Genomic DNA, 1,313 nt, shown 5'->3' with positions numbered 1-1,313 from the left:
AAAAAAAACTGCGCTAGAACCAACTTATTCATCATCATCATCTTCTTCCTCATCTTCATCTTCCTCTTCTTCCTCCTCCTCTTCATCCTCTTCGTCTTCCTCATCATCTTCCTCTTCCTTCTTTTTCTTGCTCTTTTCCGCCTTGACCACCCCCTTTTTTGCTGCATCGGGTTTTCCTTTAGCTCTGTAAGCAGCAATATCCTTCCAAAACAAAACGAGAAAACAGAAGACAAAATAAATAATGAAACATGACAAAACCTCAGTCTCTAAAACACACAAGTAGGCCCACGGCACCATCCCAAATTAAAAATAAACAATTAGCAAGCCACAAGTCACGAGATGGCAGTCTAATATTTGTATTGTTGTGCTTCACTGAGGTGCAATTATGCACCACATCGTAATTCCAGTTTACGAGAACTAGAAGACTCATCAAAGGGTAACACTGCCACCTTCTGAACACAAAACAGCATTCCACAGGTCCAGTCAGACCCTAATTCATGGTAGACAACGGGGGTGTGTGATAGGATGTAAGTCTGCAGTTACATTAACATCTAGAAGTGGATTATTTTCAGAATAACTTAAAAAAAAAGTTTTAGTTTTTAAGCATTTCAATTTAGGAATAGAAACCACAACCTTTCTTCATCCTATTTATAATTACTTTGGCAGTCTTGAAATTTAACTACCTTTTTTAAAAATTCAAAGTGAACATAACATACTTGTGTATAGAGTACAGTCATTTACAGTTACTTTGCATAACCTATTTTTATACTGTATGCCTAACCTACCCGTTTAAAAATCTTCCTCTCCAAAATTAACTACCAAATTTCTCCCAAAAGTTGGAGATAGAAAGAAGTAAAATTAAAACATCTTAAACATATAGCATCAGCTCAAGTCACATTATATGCGATTTTAACCATGTATTGGTCCTTCCTGTTTGAAAAATGGATCTGCAAACAGGAAATTCAGACAAGTTATCAAGTACAATCACCCAACATCTGGCATTCCTTTTCATTCTTGCTCTTTACCTTTTCGTACTTCTCCTTCAGCTTGGCAGCCTTCTTTTCATAGGGCTGCTTGTCATCTGCAGCAGTGTTGTTCCACATCTCTCCCAGTTTCTTTGCAACATCACCAATGGATAAGCCAGGGTGTTCTCCTTTGATTTTGGGGCGATACTCAGAACAGAACAAGAAGAAGGCCGAACTAAAACCAGAAATTTTGGGATTTTAAAACCAAACGCTGTCAAAATTTTTACTGTTTTGCAATATAAGCACTTACTACTCTCATGGGCTGATGAATTAGTTTTAAGTAATTTC

The 1,313-nt window shown here is 37.1% G+C and overlaps 1 protein-coding gene across 1 annotated transcript; it reads right to left on the bottom strand.

The window, feature by feature from the left end:
* Positions 1-6: 6 nt before the first annotated feature.
* LOC126496039 (high mobility group protein B1-like) lies at positions 7-1,295 on the bottom strand. Its single transcript, XM_050133621.1, has 2 exons — positions 1,026-1,295; positions 7-201 (listed from the first exon to the last, which is right to left on the bottom strand). The coding sequence occupies exons 1-2, from the start codon at positions 1,101-1,103 to the stop codon at positions 25-27; spliced, it is 255 nt and encodes an 84-aa protein (XP_049989578.1). The 5' UTR covers positions 1,104-1,295; the 3' UTR covers positions 7-24.
* Between the last annotated feature and the right edge of the window lie 18 nt (positions 1,296-1,313).

Source organism: Alexandromys fortis, unplaced genomic scaffold, assembly GCF_014885135.2.
Source record: "Alexandromys fortis isolate MF-2015 unplaced genomic scaffold, M_Fortis_MF-2015_v1.1 scaffold_859, whole genome shotgun sequence".
Taxonomy (NCBI): domain Eukaryota; kingdom Metazoa; phylum Chordata; class Mammalia; order Rodentia; family Cricetidae; genus Alexandromys; species Alexandromys fortis.
This window is presented reverse-complemented; position numbering and strand designations above follow the sequence as displayed.

Excerpts from the sequence above, each read along its gene's own strand:
- LOC126496039 (XM_050133621.1), bottom strand. The coding sequence starts at position 1,103 with ATGTGGAACAACACTGCTGCAGATGACAAGCAGCCCTATGAAAAGAAG. Across the intron at positions 202-1,025 it reads TGAAGGAGAAGTACGAAAAG|GATATTGCTGCTTACAGAGC; the intron begins GTAAAGAGCAAG and ends TTGTTTTGGAAG.